The sequence below is a fragment of the Molossus molossus genome, unplaced genomic scaffold, assembly GCF_014108415.1.
Source record: "Molossus molossus isolate mMolMol1 unplaced genomic scaffold, mMolMol1.p scaffold_m16_p_2, whole genome shotgun sequence".
In the NCBI taxonomy this organism is placed as follows: Eukaryota; Metazoa; Chordata; class Mammalia; order Chiroptera; family Molossidae; genus Molossus; species Molossus molossus.
The window spans coordinates 35,736,792-35,760,343 of record NW_023425355.1 but is presented as its reverse complement, the minus strand read 5'-3'; the positions used below and the strand labels follow the sequence as shown (position 1 = coordinate 35,760,343).

The following is a 23,552-nucleotide window of genomic DNA, read 5'->3' as shown; positions in this document are numbered from 1 at the left end:
TTTTTATCCTCACCCGAGGACATTTTTCCATTTTTTGTTCAGATATAGCAGCAGGGAGAGAGAGGAAGAGAGAGAGAGAAACATCGATGTGAAGGGACACATCGAGTGGCTGCCACCCGCACGACCAACCAGGGCCGGGGACAAACTGCAACCGAGGCACATGCTCTTAGCGGGAACCGAACCCGGGTCTCTCTGTACCGCAGGCCGACGCTCTAACCGCTGAGCCAAACTGGCCAGGGCCCCAAGGTAAGTGTTTGTAAACAAAATTTAGTGTGTTGGCCCTTTAAGAGAGTGCCTGTGTTTCCAGCTATCTTTCCCTGACAGACAGAAACTCTGGTGCTTTGCCCAGTCAGATGTTATGTGGGCACCTTTCCCAGTTCTGACACTGTAGGCTGTGGAGTTCAGCTTGGGGTTTAGACCCAAGTTTTCTCAAGGGGAATCCCCCACAGCTGAGATATCCTTCTGTAACTTCAGCTGCTGCCCGGGGGGGGCCCAGCTAACCTTGTCACACCTCCACATTTTCTACCAGTCTCAATGTGGACTTCTCTTTACGTCCTTGGTTATGAGGGTTCTCTGCAGCTAGTCTTCAGTTCATTATTCAGGATGATTTTTCTATATTTTAGTTGCAATTCCTGTTTGGTCTGGGCACAAATGTCAGTGAAGTTTCCACTTAATTCACTGCCATTGTGAAATCTAATGTTAAATTTTAATGTTAATTTCAAAATAAAGTGGGTCATTTGTGTTTTCTTGATTAGAAGCAGAAGAGTAGAAATAATCAGGGAAGTCTTTATGGATGTGCTGGACTGTGAAGGGTGGATAACATTTATATTGGTAGGAAGGAGGGAAGAGACTCCAGGTGCAAAAGGAATAGGGAAAGGATAGAAGGGATTATGGCAGAGATGGGAAGATGAGCCTAGAGTGTTTATGGGCCAGCAGAGAGGAAACATTCATAAATAATTTAAAGAGCAAAACCCACAAAGTTAGCCACAGGGGAAATCAGTGGCCATTAAACTAATTAATTGATTGATTTTTACTGTGGTAAAACTTATATAAAATTTAACATTTTAATTATTTTAAAGTATACAATTCAGTGGCATTTAAGTATATTCACAACGTTGTATAACTATCACAACTATCTAGTTCCAGGACTTTTTCACCACACCAAATAGGAACCTCATACCCATTAAGTACTCATTCCCTGTTTTCCCTTCTCCTTAGCCCCTGGAAACCACTAATCTCTTTTTGTATCGACAAATTTTCCTATTATGTATATTTTATATAAATGGAATCTTACAATGTCTGGCCTGTGTGTCTGTTTTCTTTTACTTAAGATAATATTTTTAGTATGTATCCATGTTTTAGTATATATCAAAATTTCATTCCTTTTTATGGCTGGATAATATGTGATTGTATGGATTTATAGCATATTTTGTTTATTCATTCATCTGTTGATAGACATTTGGGTTTTTTCACCTTTTGACTATTGTGACTAGAGCTTCTATGAACATTGGTGTGGAAGATTTTGTTTAAACACTTGTTTTCCTTCTTCTGGGCATAAAACTAACAATGGAATTGTTGTGTCATATGGTAATTATATGTTAAATTTATTGAAAAATGTCATATTTTTAATAAAAAATCTAGCATAGTGATTAAAAACAAGGGCTTTGAAGTTTGAGTTGAATGCTGGCTATGCCAGTTACTAGTTGTATGATCTTGATTGTGTAATATGGCCTCTGAACCTCTGTTTTCTCATCTGCTGAATAGGGTGGTTTGGGTAATTACATGACATAAAGCACAAGTACTTATCACAGTGCCTGGCACATAGCCAGTACTATAAATGGCAGCTACAAGGAATAGCCTATATAAGTCTCATGCTAAATGTAATGTATAGTCAACATCATAAATAGCAGAGGTACAAACCTTTCATTGACTTTGCTACTTACCCTTGCCCCTCCTCGTAGAACTCAGAAAGTGACCTCAATTTTTAGGGAAAAAATTGAGTTACTCTGATTCCTTAACCCTTACATTTATTTAAATATTCAAATTGCATGTATATATGAGTATATGTACACATACACACATGTACATATTATACTCACTAAACAGTGTAGTGAAAAAGTTTCCTTAAAATGTTAAACTTTATTTTTTATAAAAGATATATTTTTCAGGAAGAGGAAATTTACTGCAATAATTAAAAGTGCATGTTCTTGTTCAAAAAACACATGAGATTACATTCTAATTCTGAGTTTATTAGTTGTGTAATCTTGGGCAAATTGCCTCATCTCTCTGAGCCTCAGTTTCCTCATTTGTAAACATGTGGATATTAATAATACTACTTGCCTATGTTGGTTTGTTGTGAATATTAAATGAGATCATGTAAGCACAGTGCCAAACACATAGTAAGCAATCAACCCTTTGTTACCACAGAGATACCCATAACTTTGATCTTCCTTGCTTTGTTTCATCCCTCAAGCCATTCAAGTGGTTTATGTGAGTTAATGAGCCAAGGGCTTTAGCCACACCTGAAAGACTATGAAATATTCTTTCCAAATGAAATACAATTTTATGATACCAGGAGCAACTCAATAATATAATTTCAAATGGATCTTCTGGATTTCCTGTCTATAATCAGTATCTCTGTTGGAAATTATATTTTTCTAAGAAAGATTGATTTTCCACCTATACAGACAGAATTATGTAATATTTTAGCATAAAGGGGAAAGGGACAGTAAAATAAATTTACATCTATTGTATACTGTGCACTCAATTTGTCTTATTTTATTTTTATAAAAACCTTGTTGTGAGGTAAGTACATTCCCATCTTGCAGCTGGAGAAACTGAAGTTCAAAAGTAAATTGCCCATAACTTAGACATTTCTGAACCAAGATGTGAACCCAGATCTTTCTGAAGGTTTCAATTTACTATGCAACATTTACTTTAAAGAATGACTGAGGTTGCGTTTTGCTGTTGGTGAAACAAAAACAAGACTAAAGTGAGCTATCTGCGGTAACTTAGTCAGGTAATGATAAAGCAAAAATTAGAATCCAGTTCCAAGAATGCCAGGTCATGTTATTTATTGCCTTTGTATGACATTACATACATCTCATATTACACAGACTTTGTTAAAAAACTACTTTGTCTAGTTAGAAATGGAAGAGTGGCCTGGTGTTCCCTTATGTTTGTGTGCCTTCTGTATTCTCTGGTTGATGTTCAGAAGTAAATAGGCAATGTGACAACTTGGCTAGGCTACAGGGTCCAGATTTCTGTTCAAACACCAGTACAACCATTGCTATGAAAGTATTTTTTAGATACGATTAATTTTTATATTGATTTTTTTTTGTTACAGATGTTACTCCTTTGTTCGCCATTGACACCCTCTTCCCCAACCCCTCACCCCGTCCCCAGCTTTGTTGTCCATATCCATCGCTTATGCGTTCATGCATGTAAGTTCTGTGGTTTATCCCTTCCCTCCCCCTCTTCTGAGGGTTTTCAGTCTGTACACGACTTCCACGTCTTTGGGTCTACCCTGTTTCTCAGAATGTTATGTTCACTATATTGCACAAATAATTGAGATCATGTGAGATTTCCCTCTCTGCTTGGCTTGTTTCGCTTGGCATAATACTCTCCAGGTCACTCCAAGTCATCTCAAATAATAAAAGATCTTTCATTCTTACAGCTGCATAGTATTCCATTGTGTACATGTACCACCACTTTTTTATTCACACATCTACTGATGGACATTTGGGTTGTTTTCAGATCTTAGCTATTATAAATAGTGCTTCTATGAACATAGGTGTACATATATTCTTTCTGATTGGTGTTTCAGGTTTCTAAGGGTATATTCCTAGGAAGTGGGATTACTGGGTCAAATGGAAGTTCAATTTTTAGTTTTTTGAGGTAACACCATATTGTTTTCCATAGTGGCTGCACCAATCTGCATTCCCACCAGCAGTGTACCAGAGTCCTCTTTTCTCCACACCACCACAACACTTGTTGTTTGATGATTTCTTGATAGTGGCCATTCTGACAGGTATGAGGTGATACCTCATAATTGTTTTAATTTGCATCTCTCTGATGATTAGTGACATTGAGCATTATTTCAGATGTCTTCTGGCCATTTCAATGTTCGATTTGGAGAGGTGTCTATTTAGTACTTCTGCCATTTTTTAATTAGGTTCTTTGTCGTTCTTTTGTTGAGTTGTATGAGCACTCTATCAGTTTGGGAAATTAACCTTTTATCTGATGTATCATTGGCAGCTATGCTCTCCCATACAGCAGATTGCCTTTCCATCTTGATGATTGTATCTTTTGCTGTGCAGAAGCTTTTGAGTTTTATGTAGTCGCATGTGTTCATTTTCTCCTTTGTTTCTGTTGCCTTAGGTGATGTATCAGTGGAAATTCTGCTGCGTATGATATCTGAAATTTGGTTGCCTACAGTTTCTTCCAGGATTCTTATGGATTCATGAGTCACATTTAAGTCTTTTATTCATTTTCAGATTATTCTTGTGTACGGTATAAGTTGATGGTCTAGTTTCATTTTTTGCATGTAGCTGTCCAATTTTCCCAACACCATTTATTAAAGAGGCTGTCGTTACTCCACTGTATGCTCTTGCCACCTTTGTCAAATATAAATTGAGCATATTGCCTTGGATCTATTTCTGGGTTCTCTGTTCTGTTCCATTGGTCTATATGCCTGTTCTTGTACCAGTACCAGGCTGTTTTGATTACAGTGACTTCATAGTAAAACCTGAAATCTGGTAATGTGATCCCTCCAATTTGTTCGTTTTTCAAGATCGCAGTGGCTATTCGAGGCCTTTTTTGGTTCCATTTAATTTTTTTTAATTTAATTAATTTATTTATTTTTGTTACAGATGTTTATCCTTTTTCTCCACTGATTTCCCCTTCCCACTCCCTCCCTGCCCTGTCCCCAGCTTTGTTGTCCAAGTTTGTTTTTTATACACACATGCATATAAGTTCTGTGGTTTGTCTCTCCTTCACCATTCCAAGTTCTGGGGATTGTCAGTCTGTACCCCACTTAGACGACTCTGGGACAACCCCATTCCTCAGACTGTATGTTCATTATATTCCACAAATAAGTGAGCTCATATGATACTTGTCTTTCTCTTTTTGGCTTGTTTCACTTAGGATAATATTTTCCAGGTCCCTCCATGTCATCTCAAAGGATAAGAGATCTTTCTTTCTTACAGCTGCATAGTACTCTAATGTGTATATGTACCACAGCTTTTTTATCCATTTGTCTAAGGATGGACACTTGGGCTGTTTCCAGATCTTAGCTATTATAAATAGTGCTACTATAAAAATGGGGGTACATATATTCTTTCTGATGGGTGTTTCAGGTTTCTTAGGGTATATTTGTAGAAGTGGGATCACTGGGTCAAATGACAGTTCAATATTTAATTTTTTGAGGTAACAACATATTGTTTTCTATAGTGGCTGCACCAGTCTGCATTCCCATTAGCAGTGTACTAGAGTCCCCTTTTCTCAACACTCTTGCCAACACTTGTTGTTTGATGATTTGTTGATGGCGGCCATTCTGATAGGTGTGAGGTGATACCTAATTGTTTTTTTTAATTTGCATTTCTCTGATGATTAGTGATGTTGAGCATTTCTTCATATGTCTCTTAGCCATTTGTATTTCCTGTTTGGAGAGGTGTCTATTTAGGTCCTTGGCCCATTTTTCAATTGGGTTCTTTGTCTTCCTTTTGTTGAGTTGTATGAGCAACATGTATATGTATGTGTGTGTGTATATATATATATATATATATATATATATATATATATATGAAATTAACCCCTTATCTGATATATCGTTGGCAATTATGCTCTCCCATACAGTGGGATGCCTTTCCATTTTGGTGATTATATCTTTTGCTGTGCAGAAGCTTTTGAGTTTGATATAGTCCCATGTGTTCATTTTCTCCTTTTTTTCTGTTGCCCTAGGTGATGTATCAGTGAAAATTCTGCTGCATATGATGTCTGAAATATTATTGTCTACAGTTTCTTCTAGAATTTTTATGGATTCATGAGTCACATTTAAGTCTTTTCTCCATTTTGATTTTATTCTTGTGTAGGGTGTATGTTTATGGTCTAGTTTCATTTTTTTGCATGTAGCTGTCTAATTTTCCCAACACCATTTATTAAAGAGGCTGTCTTTACTCCACTGTATGCTCTTGCCACCTTTGTCAAATATTAATTGAGCATATGGTCTTGGGTCCATTTCTGGGTTCTCTGTACTGTTCCACTGGTCTATGAGCTTGTTCTTGTGCCAGTACCAGGTTGTTTTGATTAGAGTAGCATTGTAGTATAACCTGAAATCTGCTAATGTGATCCCTCCTACCTTGCTCTTCTTTTCAAGATTGCTGTGGCTATTCAAGGTCTTTTTTGTTTTTATATGAACTTCTGAAGTATTTGTTGAAGTTCTGTGTAGTATGTCATTGGTATTTTGATAGGGATTGCATTGAATCTATAGATTGCTTTGGGTAGTATGGACATTTTAATGATGTTAATTCTTCCAATCCATGTGCTTCCACTTTTTAGTATAGTCCTCTATATATTTTTTCAATGACCTGTAGTTTTCTGCAAATAGGTCCTTTATTTCTTTGGTTACATTTACTCCTAGGTATCTTAGATTTTATGCAGCAATGGTAAATGGGATTGTTTTTCTGGTTTCTCTTTCTGTGAGTTCATCATTGGTGTATAAGAATGCCATCAATTTCTTCATGTTGATTTTGTATACTGCTACTTTGCCAAATTCATTTATTAAGTCTAGAAAATTTTTGATGGAGTCTTTGGAGTTTTCTATGTATAGTATCATGTCATCTGCAAATAATGACAGTTTCACTTCCTCCTTTCCAATTTGCATCCCTTTTATTTTTTCTCCTGTCTGATTGCTCTAAGACTTCCAGTACTATGTTAAATAAGAGTGGCAAAAGTGGGCATCCTTGCCTTCTTCCTGTTCTTAAGGGAAATGCTTTTAATTTTTGCCCATTGAGTATGATGTTGGCTATAGGTCTTTCGTATATGGCCTTTATTATGTTGAGATATGCTTTGTCTATATCCAGATTGCTTAGCGTTTTTATTGGAAATGGGTGCTGGATTTTGTCAAATGCTCTTTTGGCATCTATTGATATGATCATACAATTTTTATCATTCATTTCTTAATATGGTGTATCACATTTATTGATTTGCAAATATTGTAGCAGGCTTGCATCCCTGGGATGAATCCCACTTGGTCATGGTGAGTAATTTTTTTGATGTATTGCTGGATTCGGTTTGCTAGTATTTTGTTCAGGATTTTGGCTTCTATGTTCATCAGGGATATTGGTCTGTAGTTTTCTTTCTTTGTAGTGTCTTTTGCTGGTTTGGAATTAGAATTATGCTGGCCTCATAAAACGAGTTTGAAAGTCTTCCTTCTTCTTGAATATTTTGAAATAGTTTGAGGAGAACAGGTATTAGTTCTTCTTTGAATGTTCGGTAAAATTCCACCATGAAGCCGTCTGGCCTGGGCTTTAGTTTGCTTTGAGAGTCTTAATTATATTTTCAGTTGCTTCTGTTGGTATTGATCTGTTCAAGTTTTCTCTCTCTTCCCGGTTTAGTTTTGGGAGACTACGTGTTTCTAGAAATAGATCCATTTTGCTTAGATTGTCGAATTTGTTGTCGTATAATTGTTCATAATATCTGTTAACAATCTGTTGTACTTCTCTGGCGTCGATTATTATTTCTCCTCTTTCATTTCTGATTTTTTGTATTTTGGTTCTCTTTGTTTCTTGGTGAGTCTAGCTAAGGGTCCATCAATCTTGTTTATCTTTTCAAACAACTAGCTCTTTCTTTCATTGATCCTTTGAATTGGTTTCTGGTCTCCATGTCATTTATTTCTGCTCTGATCTTTACTATTTCCTTCCTTCTACTTGCTCTGGGTTTTTTGTTTTGTTTTGTTTTGTTTTCCCCCTAGTATTTTAAGTTGTGTGGTTATAGGTTCTGTTAGAAATTTTTCTTACTTCTTGAGGTAGGCCTTTAGTGCTATGAACTTCCCTCTCAGAACTGCTTTCGCTGCATGCCATAGATTTTGTGTTGTTGTGTGTTCATTTTCAATGGTTTCCAGGAAGTTTTTAAATTCTTCCTTGATCTCCTCGGTAACCCATTCATTGTTTAATAACATGATATTTAGCCTCCATGTTTTCAAGTGTCTTTGCATGTTCTTGTTGCATTTGATTTCTAGTTTCATGGCATTGTGATCTGAGAAGATACTTGATATGATTTCAATCTTCTTGAATTTGTAGAGACTTAGTTTGTGTCCTAACATGTGGTCTATCTTTGAAAATGTCCCATGTGCACGAGAAGAATGTGAATCCTGCAGTTTTGGGTTGTATTTCTCTGTAGATATCTATTAAATCCATTTGATCTAGAGCTTCATTTGGAGTTTGTGTTTCCTTGTTAATTTTTTTGTTCAGAAGATCTATCCAGTGATGTCAGCGGAGTGTTGAAGTACTCTGCTATGGTTGTATTGCTGTCGATTTCTCCATTGAAGTCCTCCAAAAATTTTTAATATATTTTGGTGCTCCTATATTGGGTGCATATATGATTACCAAGATTATATCTTCCTGTTGGATCGATCCTTTCAATATTATGTAGTGTCCGTCTTTGTCTCTAGTTTTGGCCTTCATTTTGAAATCTACTTTATCAGATATGAGATTGCTATCTCAGCTTTTTTCTTTTTTTTCCTTCCATTTGATTGAAAGATTTTTTCTCTAGCTTTTTCCTGGTGGCTAGTAGTCTCAGTTACTCAGTGGCTTGGAATGTAGCCCTGGTGTTCTGCCAAAGAGAATTTCCAGAGGGTGGGATAGATGTTGGTTGTTAATGCGCCTCAATTTTTATTTCTTTGCCTCACCTGGGAAAGGCTGAATCTCTGAGGGGCGGGGTTCTGCTGCTTTTCCCCACAGCTCAAGTAAAAAGCACACTGGCCACCATCCTTTGTGGCCACAACTCAGCAAAAACTCTTGACTACCCTCCAAATTTTAGGTGTCCCCACAGATTTCCAGCCCAGTCTGCCCTCCCTCTGCTGTAGTGGCTGTGGCTACTTTAATGCTCTGTCCTTGCTCTCTGAGATATGGAGCGGGCTTGGTCTTTATTCTCCAAGGGCGTTGCTCACAGGTAAGACTGCTGCTATCCTTGGGCTCCCAGCCCACCACCATCTCGTGCCTCCACAGATTGTACCAGTGTCCCTGGTTATATGGTTTTGTCTTGCTGCTTTTCGGTTGCTCTTTTCCGATGATTTGTCTTTATTTTAGTTGTAATTCCCATTTGGTCCTGGGAGATTGTCTGTGTAGCTTCTATTCATTCCACCTCCATTTTCACATCCTCTAAGCCTACCCTGTGAGCAGCTGGGTTGCACAGGCCTTCCTGGTGCCCAATCACCCTGCAGTTCCTGCAGGTTGCTGGATGGCACAGTCCCTTTGAGGCCTCACTCTGTGTCTATCTTATGGGCTGCTCGGTAGCACAGGCCTCTCTGGTGTTTCATCACCCCACGGACCCTGTGGGTAACTAGATTGGTGGGTAAATCGATCATGCAGTCCCTGCTGGGTGGCACAGGCCTCTCTGGTGCTTTAGCACCCCACAGGTCCCATGGTTAATGGATCACACAGTCCCTGCTAGGTCGCACAGGACTCTCTGGTGCCACCGCACCCTGCAGTTTCCTTGGGCGGGCAGCTGGATTGTACCAGTCTCTCTGGGGTTTTGGCTTCCCACTGCTCTTGTGAGTTTGGATGGCACAGGCCTCTTAGGAGCCCCAAGTCCCACTGCTGGTGGCTGGGGAGTGCTATTGCCCTGTGGGGCTCAACTCCTGCTCAGCTTTTGCTGTAGATTTTGGGGATGGGTCTCATCTGCTGATCTGTGCTTCTGTTACCTGGGATGGATGTCTGCTCCCCAGCCTCTGTTGCTGGGGGTATATCTGGACTCTGATCAGGCTGCTACTATGGGGAATGGTGCTGGGCTCCTGGCTGTCTGAGGCTTCCGCAACTGGCACCTTGGAAGCTCCACTACTGTGCACTGGTCTGTGTTGACACAGTGTCCACTGGTCCAATGGTGCTAGGTGTGCTGGTGGGCTCATGTTGCTGGGCCCTAGCCTCTCCCACTGCCTCCTCCAAGGGAAGAACTGGAATCTTCCAAAATGGTAGGACCTCCTCGTGGCTCAGGGAGAAGCACCCTGAAGGGCCGCTTACCGCGGTAGCAGGCTGCTCTTGTCCACAGCACAAGAACCTTCTGCTCCTGGGCTCAGCACTACTCGGGTTTGGTTGTTTACCTTTATGCCCACTCACACTCTCTCACACACTCGCTCACTCTCTCACACACTCACCCTTCTTATGGTCCTGCCCACTGCCATCTTCCACTCACTCTGTGTCTTTTTATTGGAGCATTAAACCATTCACATTTAAGGAGATTATTAATATGTACTTATTTATTGCCATTTTTGTTTAGTGTGGTTTTATTTTTATTTTTTCCTATTTCTTCTACTAATTACAGCAGTCCTTTTAACATTTCTTGCAGTGCTGGTTTGGTACTAGTATATTCCCTTAGCCTTTTTTTCTTTCTTTTTTTTTTCTCCTGGGAAGCTCTTCATTTGACCTTCTATTTTGAATGATAGCCTTACTGGATAGAGTAGTCTTGCATTCAGATCCTTGTTTTTTATTACCTTGATTACTTCATGTGATTTCCTTCTGTCCTGTAGTGTTTCTGTTGAGAAGTCAGCTGATAGATAGCCTTGTGGTGTTTCCTTTCTAGATAGCTTGTTACTTATTTTTTGATGCCTTTAGGATTCTCTCTTTGTTTTTATTATTGATATTTTAATTACTATGTGTCTTGGTGTGGGCCTGTTTGGGTTCTTCTTACTTGGGGCTCTCTGTGCTTCTTGAATTTGAATGCCTTCTTCCTTCACTGAATTAAGGAAGTTTTATGTCACTATTTCTTCAAATATATTCTCTAAGCTTGCTCATTTTCTTCTGCTTTGGGGACTCCTATGATGCAAATATTACGTTTCCAATTGTCCCACAGTTCTCTTAATCTGTCTTCCTGTTTTTTAATTGTTTATTCCTATTGGTTTTCTGATTGGTTGATTTTTTTCTACTCTGTCTTCTAATTTACTGATCCGGTCTTCAGCTTCTTCTACTCTGCTGGTTAGTCCCTCCAATATGATCTTTATTTCTGCTATGTCATTCTTCATTTACAGTTGGTTGGTTTTCAGTATTTCTATATCTTTAGTCATGGTGTTGGTGTCCTTACTCATACTGTTGAGCTTCTTCAAGATCATGGCTCTGAACTCTACCTCTGATAACTTGCTTAACTGTATTTCATTTACCTCATCTTTGGTACAGGTCTCTTGTTCTTTCTTTTGGGATTTGTTTCTTTTTTTTCACCATTTTGGCTATCTTAGTGCATGTTAGAGCCTGCCAAATTTTCCCTGCGGGTGGTGGTGTTCTGCTGTTGTGGCTCCCTCTACTGGGTTTGGATGAGCATGGGAGGACCCACGTTAAATACCACTGTCAAGTCTTACTTTCCTGGGTAGATTGGCAAGCCCAAGAAAGGTTTGATTATTTTCTAGATTTCTGCCTGGAGGCTATTAGTCTCAGTTACTTTTAGAACCTTTGGTTCTCAGTTGAATAAAAACCTCCCTCTGGTGTTCAGAGTAAGAGAATTTCCTGAGGGTGAGCAGATGCTGTTTGTTATGGAGCCTCAATTTGCATTACTATGTCCCAGCTGAGTGCGGTTGAATCTCTTAGGAAGGGGCTGCTGCTTTTCCTCAGAGCTCCGGGAAGAAGTAAGATGGCCTCCTTCCTGTGTCCTGCATGGCTGCAACTCATCAAAAATTCTGAGTGGCCTCCAAATTTCAAGTGTTCCCACACAGTTCCAGTCCAGTCCATCCTCCCTCTACCAGAGCCCAAGGTGAGTGGCTGCAGCAACCATTTCAGTGTTCTGTCTAGGCCCTCTGTACTGTGGTGCTGCCTGAGGATTTTAACCCTGAGGGCACTGCTCAGAGCTAAGACTGCTGCTGTCTGTGGGCTCTCAGTCCCCCTCTCGTGCCTCTGCAGACCTACCAGGCTTGATTCAATGTTTCTGGTTATATGATCTTCTCAAGCTGCTTTTCTGTTGCTTTTTCCCAACCAGTTGTCTTTATTTTAGTGTAATTCCAGTTTGGTCCTGGGAGATCGTCTGTGTAGCTTCCATTCACTAGGTTGCCATTCTCTGTGTCGAAGAACAGGTCTTTTACCTCCTTGGTTAAGTTTATGCCTAGGTATCTTAATTTTTTGTTGTTGTTGCAGTGGTAAACTTGATTAATTTTTAGTTTTCTTTTCTGAGTGTTCATTATTGGTGTATAAAAATGCCATCAATTTCTGAAAGTTAAATTTTTATCTTGCTACTTTGAAAAATTCATTTATTAAATCTAGTAGATTTTTTATGGAGTTTTTAGGGTTTTCTATGTACCATGTCCTGTCCAGTACTATGTTGAATAAGAGTGGCAAAAGTAGACATCTCTGTCTTGGGCCTGTACTTCAGAGAAATGCTTTTACTTTTTGTCCGTTGAGTATGATGTTGGCTGTAGGTTTTATCACATATGGCCATTATTCTTTTGAGATATGATTCCACTATTCCCACTTTGTTGAGCATGTTTATCAGAAATGGGTGCACCTATCACTATTTCATAACTTACAATTTGTAATCTTTGTCTTTTTCGCCTTATATACAAAGGAATATTACTCAGACACAAAAAGAATGAAATCTTTTCACTTGTGAAAACATGAATGGATCTAGAGGTTATTATGATAATGAAATAAGTCAGATAGAGAAAGACAAATACCATATGATTTTACTTATATGTGAAATCTAATTAACAAAATAAACAAACAAACAAAACAGAAACAAACTCATAGATACAGAGAACAAATTGGTGGTCACCAAAAGAGAGAGGTATTAGGGGTGGGTGAGTGAAAAAGCATATGACTATTTAAAAAATATTGTAGCTGGGCTAGTACCAGGCATGTGGAATTTCCTAAATCTCCCTAGCTAAAGAGTGAGCCGAATCTTTGTCCCATTCTGCTTTATATTCATACAGTTTGGGTCCTATGTCCTCTGCTCAGGTCTTTTTTCTTTTTATAAGTTATAATTTTTCATTTGTTTACTTTTTTAACTTATCTTTATTGTTGAATGTATTACAGATGTCTGTCTTTTTTGCCCCCTTGACCTCTTCCCCCCAATTCCACCCTCTGCTCAGGTCTTTAATGTGGGTGTTTCTTAGGCCCTTGTCCTAGGACTTCTTCTCCCTGTGCACAATGTCGTCCATACACAATTCTATGCTTCAGTCCAAATATATCTTCCAAGCTCCAGTTCCACATATATCTAACTGCTTATATCTGTCTCCCTGGCTATTCACAGATACCTCAAACTCAGTGTGTCCAGAACTAAACTCATTCTTTACACACACATACACACACACACACACACACAAAAACACACACACAAATTGGTCCTATCCTGTACTTCTCCATCTCAGCAAATAGCATTACCATCCTCCTTATTACTCTCTGTTGACTCCTCTTTCTCTTTCACCTCTCAAATCCAATCATATACCTTAATCCATTCATTCACCAACTAGGAAACTTAAATTTCTTTTCTAAATGCTTTTTTATAGAAAATTTAAAACATATACACAATAGAATAGTACAATTAAACTCTTCCCACATACCAATTGCTCAGTTCCCAATTTACCAATTCATACAATTTGTTTAATGTATCCCACTTCTCCCCAATCTCAATTACTTTGAAACAAATCCCAAAGATCATTTCATTTCATCTGTATTTCATTATGTAGCCCTTAAAAATTAGTTATGAAGACATCCAAAATTCATTATCACACAAAATGCAAAATTAAAAATCATCCATAATGTAATCAAATATTCAATGATTATTCATATTTCCTCATTGTTTAATAAATGGTTTGTTTTCTTATATTTGAGTGGCCAGATAAAGTCCCTACATTGCAATTGAATGATAATGGTAAATTTCTTTTCTTTTCTCTTTTTATTTAATTAATTAATTTATTTTTGTTGCAGATGTTTCTCCTTCTTCCCCCACTGATTCCCCCCTCCCTTGGTTTCCACAAGATCTCTGTTTTGCTCCCTGCAATCTTTTGTTGAAGAAACTTTATTATTTGTGTTGTAAGAGTTCCCCACAGTTTTGATTGTTGGTTTCTGTCCCTGTACATTTACTATAATATTATTTTAAAGTATTAGTAGTTAGCCCTGGCCAGTTTGGCTCAGCAGTTAGTGTGTTGGCCCGTGGACTGAAGAGTCATGGGTTCGATTCATGATCAAGGTCAAGTACCTCAGTTGGAGGTTTGATTCCTAGCCCTGGTTTGGAGTTGTGCAGGAGGCAACCCATCGATGTGTCTCTCTCACATAGATGTTTCTCTCTTCTCCTCCTCTTCCCTCCCTTCCACTCTCTCTGAAAAAAGTGGAAACATTTCCTCAGGTGAGGAATTAAAAAAAATAAATATATAAAGTATTGGTAGTTAGATCTAGAGACTTGATCATATTCCATTTCTCTCTCTCCAAGATTATTTCATCTGGTGATGTTTTAGTTTTTAATCATGAGGCATAGAATGTCTGCAATGTCTTCTTGTTTCTCTTTCTGTGATGTTAGCATCTATTAATAATATTCTTGCCTCAATCCATTACTTCATAGGGACTTACAAATGTTGATCCTATAAATCTGTCTTTTCTTTTAGTAGAAACATTCTTTCATTAAATTGTATGGTTGCCCTAAATTCATTTAGGAAAGGCAGGATAAATGATTGATTCCAACACAACTCTCTTTTATTTTAACCAATTTTTAAAATAATTAGCTATTTTCCTTGCATCCTCCAAAAGTGACCAGTGGGGGGTTTTTATTTGGGGGATTTGAGGGAAAAGTATTATTATGAACTCATGGAATTCTAAATATTTTCAGCATCTAATTTATTGCAATTATCATTATTGATACTTAAATGACCACTTATTTGGCCAGTGAAAGCCTGTTCATATTGTCTCTTGGGTCCTTTTGAGTACCTTATTAGTTTTTTAAAACAGCTTTACTGAGGTATAGTTAACATATAGTAAGCTGCACACATTTAAATTGTGCAGTTTGATAAGTTTAAACATATATTTACAACCATAAAATCATCACCGCAATCAAGATAATGAACACATCCATCACCCTTAAAGTTTTCCTCATGCTCCTTTATAATACTTTCACTCACACTTCTTTACCACTCACATCCTTGGGCAATAACCAATCTGCTTTCTGTCACTATAGATTAACTTTCATTTCCAAAAATGCTATGTGAATGGAAATATAGAATATGTATGCTTTTCTTTACTGGCTTCCTTTGCTTAGCATTATTATTTATATATTAATTCAAGATATTGACTATATTAATATTCCATTATGTGTTTTATGTTGTATCTAAGAAACCTCTTCCTAAACTAAGTGCACAAAGATTTTTCTCCTAATTTTTCCACTGAATATTTTAAAGTTTTGGGCTTACATTTAGATCTAAAATCATTTAGTTAACTTTTATATTGGTGTGAGACACAGATCAAATACATGTATTTATTTATTTATTTAGCATATAGATGTCCAATTATTCCAGCACTATTTTTTGAAGACTATCCTTTCTCTGCTGAATTGCCTTTGCAGTTTTATCAAAAATCAATTCACCATGTATGTGTGGGTCTATTTCTGGACTCTCTATCTTGATTCATTGATATATTTGTCTATCTTTATGCCAATAATACACTGCCTTGATTGCTGTAACTTTATAATACACTTTGAAGTCCTATAAAAGTTTATTTTTTTCTTTTTCAAAGTTTCTTTTGGCTTTTCTAGTTCCTTTGCATTTTATTATTTTTTAAATGTTATCTTTATTGTTGAAAAGTATTATAGATGTCCCCATTTTTCCCCCATTGACCCCCTTCTCCCAGCTCCTGCCCCCACCCCTGCTTTCACCACACTATTTTCTGTGTCCATTGGTTGTGCATATAAGTTCTTTGGTTTATCTCTTCCTGTGCCCCATCCACCTTCCCTCTGAGGTTCATCAGTCTGTTTCCTGCTTCCATGTCTCTGAATCTATTTTGTTCATCAGTTTATTTTGTTTATTATATTCCACATATAACTGAGATCATGTGATACTTGTATTTCTCTGACTGGCTTATTTCACTTAGCATAATACTCTCCAGGTCTCTTCATGTTGTCTCAAAGGGTAAGAGATCCTTCTTTTTTATAGCTGCATAGTAATCTACTGTGTAAATGTACCACATCCATATATATTTTAAAATTGCATTGAGACAGTCGTTCCCCAGGCGGTGGTAGAGGAGGCCTCGAAATGGATCGCAGTCGCAGTCGCAGCCGTAGCCGCAGCCGCAGCCGCAGCCGCAGCCGCTCTCCACTGATGGAACCTAAGCGGTCCCGGTCCGCTTCCAGGGAGAGAGAACAAGGGAACCAAGAAAGTTCTCAGCCCCAGGAGAAAGATGAGAAAATGAGCCAGTCCCAGGAGAAAGATGAGAAAATGAGCCAGTCCCAGGAGAAAGATGAGAAAAGGAGCCAATCCCAGGAGAAAGATGAGAAAAGGAGCCAATCCCAGGAGAAAGATGAGAAAAGGAGCCAATCCCAGGAGAAAGATGAGAAAAGGAGTCAATCCCAGGAGAAAGATCAGAAAAGGAGCCGCTCGCAATCCCCACACAGAAAACGCTCCAAATCCCCAAGACGACAGAGATCCACATCTCCTTCCCCTTCTCAACCGAAAGGAAGAAAAGATGAGGAACCAAAGGAAACAAAGAGTGAAGAACAACAGATTACTGCAGAGGAAGACTCAGAGGGCAAAACAGAGGAAGAAATAGAAATGATGAAGGGAAAAAGATTGGATGGCAATGTAAATGCCTATGCCATAAATGTGTCTCAGAAAAGGAAGTACAGAGAGAGCGAAAGGGAGAGGGGGAGAGACAGAGACCGAGACAGAGACAGAGACAGAGAAACATCGAGGTGGGAGAGACACATGGATCGGCCACCTCCCTCACGCACCTCAACTGGGGACCGAAACCGCTCCGACAGAGAATCAAGCCGGCGACACTATGGATCACGGGAGTACACTAAACCATCTGAGCCACACCGGCCAGGGCTCAAATTATAGATTTTAAATAGATTTCTCCTGGATTTCTCGCCTAGATTGATGATGCAGTACATGAATCGAAACAGACCTTTGGATTTCATTGCATGAGAATTGCACTGTTGAAGAATGATTTTTTTCCCCCTCATCTTGATCAGAAGAGTGGATTTTGTATTTTGTGTTTCATATGCATCAAAACAGGATCACATTCCTTCCTCCTTGTAAAGTAAGAAAATTTTGTCTGACGTGCAGTTCACTTACCCTGCCTCAAAAGAAGAAGTACTAAATATTACATTTTTTTCTTTTAGGAAATATTTGGGGCAGTCATCAACCCCATTTTTTTGTCTTTATTCCTGTGGAAGCTGTATATGTTTTCTTCTTGGATGTTCATTAGGACTTTTTAAAACACATAAAAGTAATTCGATGTAAGCTTCTCCAATAAAGCAATATTTCTACCCCTTTGTATTTGATAAATACTTTATTACTATGTTAAAATACCTTCCTACACATTTTTTCTTTTTATACATAGATTTAGGTATCATGACCCTTAGTAGTTTAAAAATTAGAAGAATGAAAATGTATAACTAGATTTTTGGGTCTTCTGAGGTTTTTTCCCCCCTCAATATCATTTATTACTTTCCCCCCATTTAAAAAGCAGTACGTGCTTATTATATTAAAAAAAAAAAAACTTGGGAGAAATCAAATAGTAAAAGAAAAGTCAAAATTACCTGTAATATACCCCCAGCAACTATTGATCTTAATATTTTGGTATATATTTTTCCAGGTTCCTATGGGTATTTCTCACTCCTACCCATGAGATCAGAGTGTGTATGCTGTTCTCTTTTGCTAATCCTTTTTCTCCCGTGTGCTGTGAATATTTTTTTAATAGTCTTACATATTCTTTGGAAACTTAGCTTTTAGTAGGTACTCAGTTGTACCATAATTTAGTATTAACTAATCATTGACTTGAACATTGGCTTCCTTCCCATGATTTGTTGTGAGTAGTATCCCTGTTACTTGTATCTTTTTGTACTTGTTGTATTATTTCCTCCATTTCAGTTCTTAGATGTGAGATAAAGGGTGTGTGTGTGTGCATGCTCGCACACACGCACGTATGTGTATGTTCTAAGGCTTTTGTATAGGAGTCCCTGAAGAAGAAGAAAGTAAGCGAGGGCTAGAGAATATATTCAAAGAAATAGTGACAGAAAACTTCCCTAATTTGGTGAAGGAAGAAGGCATTCAAGTTCAAGAAGCTCAGAGAGCCCCAAGTAAGAAGAACCCAAACAGGCCCACACCAAGACACATAGTAATCAAACTGCCAAAAATTCAAGACAAAGAGAGAATCCTAAAAGCAGCAAGAGATAAGCAACAGGTTACCTACAAAGGAACCCCCATAAGGCTCTCAGCTGACTTCTCACAAGAAACATTACAGGCTCGAAGGGAATGGCATGAAGTAATCAAGGTCATGAAAAACAAGGATCTGAATCCAAGACTACTCTACCCAGCAAGGCTATCGTTCAAAATAGAAGGTCAAATAAAGAGCTTCCCAGACAAAATAAGGCTAAGGGAGTACATTAGCACCAAACCAGCACTGCAAGAAATGTTAAAAGGACTGCTGTAATTACCAGGAGAAATGGGGAGAAAAATAGAACCACACTAAACAAAAATGGCAATAAATAAGTACATATCAATAACCACCTTAAATGTAAATGGACTGAATGCTCCCATAAAAAGACACAGAGTAGCTGATTGGATAAGAAAGCAAGACTCATCTATATGCTGTTTACAAGAAACCCACCTCACAACAAAAGACTCACACAGATTGAAAGTGAAGGGATGGAAAAAAATCTTTCAAGCAAATGGAAAAGAAAAAAAAGCTGGGGTAGCAATACTGATATCTGATAAAATAGACTTCAGATTGAAGGCCATAACTAGAGACAAAGAAGCCCACTACATAATATTGAAAGGATCTATCCAACAGGAAGATATAACCTTGATAAACATATATGCACCCAATATAGGAGCACCAAAATATATTAAAAATCTTCTGGAGGACTTCAAAGGAGAAATCGATAGCAATACAATCATAACAGGGGACTTAGACACCCCGCTCACATCACTGGATAGATCCTCTAGACAAAAAATTAGCAAGGAAACAGAGACTCTAAATGAAGCACTAGACCAAATGGATTTAATAGATATCTACAGAGAACTACACCCCAAAACTACAGAATTCACATTCTTCTCAAGTGCACATGGAACATTCTCAAAGATAGACCACATGTTAGGGCACAAACTAAGTCTCTACAAGTTCAAGAAGATTGAAATTATAACAAGCATCTTCTCAGACCACAATGGTATGAAACTAGAAATCAATTGCAAGAAGAACATACAAAGACATTTTAACACATGGAAGCTAAATAGAATGTTATTAAACAATGAATGGGTCACCGAGGAAATCAAGGAAGAAATCAAAAACTTCCTGGAAACCAATGAAAATGAGGACACAACAATACAAAATCTATGGGATGCAGCAAAAGCAGTTCTGAGAGGGAAGTTTATAGCACTACAGGCCTACCTCAAAAAAGAAGAAAAATCTCTAATAGACTACCTAACCTCACAACTTAAAGAACTAGAGAGTAAACAAAAAGAAAACCCCAGAGCAAGCAGAAGAAAAGAAATAGTAAGGATCAGAGCAGAAATAAACGACATAGAGACCAAAAAAACAATCCAGAGGATCAATAAAACAAAGAGCTGGTTTTTTGAAAAGATAAACAAGATTGATGGACCCTTAGCTAGACTCACCAAGAAACAAAGAGAGAGAACCCAAATACATAAAATCAGAAATGAAACAGGAGAGATAACAACTGACCCTACAGAAATACAAAAGATCGTTAACAACTACTATGAAAAATTATACGGCAACAAATTCGAAAATCTAAGCGAAATGGACAAATTTTTAGAAACACATAGCCTCCCAAAATTGGATCAGATAGAGATTGAAAACTTGAACAGACCAATAACAACAGAGGAAATTGAAGATGTAATCAAGACTCTTCCAGCAAACAAAAGCCCAGGCCCAGATGGCTTCACAGGGGAGTTTTACCGAACATTCAAAGAAGAACTAATACCCATTCTCCTCAAACTATTTCAAAAAATTCAAGAAGAAGGAAGACTGCCAAACTCGTTTTATGAAGCCAGCATAACTTTAATTCCAAAACCAGAAAAAGACACAACAAAGAAAGAAAACTACAGGCCAATATCCCTGATGAACATAGATGCCAAAATCCTGAACAAAATACTAGCAAATCGAATCCAGCAATACACCAGAAAAATTATCCACCATGACCAGGTGGGATTCATCCCAGGGATGCAAGGCTGGTACAATATTCGCAAATCCATAAATGTGATACACCACATAAATAAATTGAAGAATAAAAACCACATGATCATATCAATAGATGCTGAAAAAGCCTTTGACAAAATCCAGCATCCATTTCTGATAAAAACGCTCACCAGTGTGGGAATTGAGGGATCATACCTAGACATAATAAAGGCCATATATGAAAGACCTACAGCCAACATCATACTCAATGGGCAAAAACTAAAAGCATTTCCCTTAAGAACAGGAACAAGGCAAGGATGCCCACTTTCGCCACTCCTATTTAACATAGTACTGGAAGTCTTAGCCACAGCAATCAGACAGGAAGAAAAAATAAAAGGGATCCAAATTGGAAAGGAGGAAGTGAAAGTGTCATTATTTGCAGATGACATGATACTGTACATAGAAAATCCCAAAGACTCCACCAAAAGCTTACTAGACTTAATAAATGAATTTGGCAAAGTAGCAGGATACAAAATTAACGTCAAGAAATCGATGGCATTCTTATACACCAATGATGAACTCACAGAAAGAGAAACTAGGCAAACAATCCCATTTACCATTGCGGCAAAAAAATTAAGATACCTAGGAATAAACTTAACCAAAGAGATAAAGGACCTATTCGCAGAAAACTACAGATCTTTGAAAAATGAAATAGAGCAAGATGTAAAAAAGTGGAAGAACATACCCTGTTCATGGATTGGGAGAATTAACATCATTAAAATGTCCATATTACCCAAAGCAATCTATAGATTCAACGCAATCCCCATCAAAATACCAACGGCATACTTCAAAGAATTAGAACAATTACTTCAAAAGTTCATATGGAACCAAAAAAGGCCTCGAATAGCCACAGCAATCTTGAAAAGGAAGAACAAAGTTGGAGGGATCACAATACCAGATTTCAGGTTATACTACAAAGCCACCATAATCAAAACAGCCTGGTACTGGCACAAGAACAGGTATATAGACCAGTGGAACAGAATAGAGAACCCAGAAATGGACCCTAGGCAATATGCTCAATTAATATTTGACAAAGGTGGCAAGAGCATACAGTGGAGTAAGGACAGCCTCTTTAATAATGGTGCTGGGAAAATTGGACAGCTACTTGCCGAAAAATGAAACTAGACCATCAACTTACACCCTACACCAAAATAAACTCAAAATGGATAAAAGACTTAAATGTAACCCATGAATCCATAAAAATCCTAGAGGAGACTGTGGGCAACAAAATCTCAGACATCATACGCAGCAGAATTTTTACTGACACATCACCTAAGGCAATAGAAACAAAGGAGAAAATGAACACATGGGACTACATCAAACTCAAAAGCTTCTGCACAGCGAAAGATACAATCATCAAAACGGAAAGGCTACCCACTGTATGGGAGAGCATAATTGCCAATGATATATCAGATAAGGGGTTAATTTCCAATACATATAGAGTGCTCACACAACTCCACAAAAGGAAGACAAAGAATCCAATTAAAAAATGGGCAGAGGAACTAAATAGACACCTCTCCAAACAGGACATACAAATGGCTAAGAGACATATGAAGAAATGTTCATCATCACTAATCATCAGAGAGATGCAAATCAAAACAACAATGAGGTATCACCTCACACCGGTCAGAATGGCCGCCATCAACAAATCATCAAACAACAAGTGTTGGCGAGGGTGTGGAGAAAAGGGGACTCTAGTACACTGTTGGTGGGAATGCAGACTGGTGCAGCCACTATGGAAAACAATATGGTGTCACCTCAAAAAATTAAAAATTGAACTCCCATTTGACCCAGTGATCCCACTTCTAGGAATATACCCTAAGAAGCCTGAAACACCAATCAGAAAGAATATATGTACCCCCATCTTTGTAGCAGCACTATTTACAATCGCTAAGATCTGGAAACAGCCCAAGTGCCCATCAGTAGACGAATGGATTAAAAAGCTGTGGTACATATACACAATGGAGTACTACGCAGCGGTAAGAAAGAAAGATCTCTTGTCCTTTGAGACTACATGGAGGGACCTGGAAAGTATCATCCTGAGTGAAACAAGCCAAGCAGAGAAAGACAAATTTCATATGATCTCACTGATTTCTGGAATATAATGAACATAACAGTTTGAGGACAATCCCCTAAGGAGTGGGGAGCTGAGAGAGGGATGAACAACAGAATTTATATGCATATAGGCATGAACAGTGGACATGGACAACAATCGGGGGAAGGGGCGGGGAGGGAAGGGGGAGGGGGGAACCACTGGGGGAAAAAAGGAGAATCATTTGTAACAAAAATTATTCAATAAAAAAAAAAAAAAAAAAAAAAAAAATAAAATAAAATAAAATTGCATTGAATCTATGATGATCAATTGGGGAAGGTTTTTATTTTAACAACAGCTTTCTATTCATCTAGATATTCTTCAGTTCTCTTAGCTATTAAGTTTTCACACATATTTTGTCAGACTTATCCCTGTTTCCTATATTTTATGCTATCATGATCAATTTAAAAGTTAAATTTGCAATTGTTTGCAGTGAATATATAGAAATTTAATTGATTTTAATATTAATAATTTATTATCAAACATTACTAAACTCACTTATCAATTCTAACAGCTTTTTTTGGTAGATGTCATAGTTTTTACAATGTCATCTGTGAATTAAGACAGATCTATATCTTGCTTTCAAATCCCTTTTTCCCGTATGCTTTATCACACTGGCTAGAACCTCCAGCACAATGTTGAATACAAATATAAATGTGAACATCTTTGTTTTGCCTCGAGTCTTAGTGTAGAACCCATTCAGACTTTCACTATTAGGTATAATGTTAACTGTAGGGTATTTCATAGATGCTTTTTGGCAAATTTAAAAGTTTTTTTTCTATTTCTCCTTTGCTTTGAATTTTTGCCAGGAATGAATGTTGAATTTTGTCAAATTATTTTTCTGCATCTATTGAGATAATCATATG

At 37.8% G+C, this 23,552-nt stretch overlaps 2 protein-coding genes across 2 annotated transcripts in view; both read left to right on the top strand.

Annotated features, from left to right (window-relative positions):
- Nucleotides 1-23,552, top strand: part of COL4A6 (collagen type IV alpha 6 chain) — a 438,122-nt gene that overhangs the window by 174,226 nt on the left and 240,344 nt on the right. The gene's annotated exons all lie outside the window — the stretch shown is intronic.
- Nucleotides 16,408-17,555, top strand: LOC118636272 (U1 small nuclear ribonucleoprotein 70 kDa-like). Its single transcript, XM_036271344.1, has one exon. The coding sequence runs from the start codon at nt 16,430-16,432 to the stop codon at nt 17,231-17,233; it is 804 nt and encodes a 267-aa protein (XP_036127237.1). The 5' UTR covers nt 16,408-16,429; the 3' UTR covers nt 17,234-17,555.

Bases quoted from the DNA above. Each gene is read 5' to 3' on its own strand.
- LOC118636272 (XM_036271344.1), top strand. From the start codon at position 16,430: ATGGATCGCAGTCGCAGTCGCAGCCGTAGCCGCAGCCGCAGCCGCAGC.